At 45.5% G+C, this 622-nt stretch overlaps 1 protein-coding gene across 1 annotated transcript in view; it reads left to right on the plus strand.

The window, feature by feature from the left end:
- Positions 1–252: 252 nt before the first annotated feature.
- arrb1 (arrestin, beta 1) overlaps positions 253–622 on the plus strand; it is a gene marked incomplete at its 5' end in the record, with an annotated part of 13,773 nt that continues 13,403 nt past the window's right edge. Inside the window, 1 exon segment of the mRNA XM_024277189.2 lies at positions 253–283. Coding sequence (XP_024132957.2) covers positions 253–283 — 31 coding nt within the window.

Raw genomic sequence — 622 nt, forward strand, 5'->3', positions numbered from 1 at the left:
AAGAAGTTTCACCTCCAACCTAAAACAAGACTCTTTTTAAATTGTGGTCTGCTTTGGAACCATCCTGGGTGGATGGGAGTCACCACGGTTCTTTACATGAGTCTTATTTTCTGGGGGTGTCACTGGTCCATGGAGCAGACGAGGGATGCAGGAGGACAAACGGTGTTTGGATCTGTTGAACGTACTGAAGCCAATAGCAGAGGAGCCTGTAGGGGTTGAAGAGGACTGATCGGTTTTTGTCTTTCATTTCAGGGTCTTCAAGAAAGCCAGTCCCAATGGAAAGGTGAGTCCTCAGAAGGAACTGATCCAGGAGATCCAGAAGGTCAAGTCACTTTCTGATGTGGATGAGACCGAGAACCGGAAAGACAGGAACGTTACAGAACCAGATACAGACTGAGACCTGATCAGGGTCACCCCACCTGCAGCAGCTGAGATGGATGGATGGATGGATGGATGATGGATGGATAGATGATGGATGGATGGATGGATGGATGGATGGATGGATGGAGGGATGGATGGATGGATGGATGGATGGATAGATAGATAGATAGATAGATAGATAGATGGATAGATAGATAGATAGATAGATAGATAGATAGATAGATAGATAGATAGATAGATA

The sequence above is a fragment of the Oryzias melastigma genome, linkage group LG13 (genome assembly GCF_002922805.2).
Source record: "Oryzias melastigma strain HK-1 linkage group LG13, ASM292280v2, whole genome shotgun sequence".
Taxonomy (NCBI): Eukaryota; Metazoa; Chordata; class Actinopteri; order Beloniformes; family Adrianichthyidae; genus Oryzias; species Oryzias melastigma.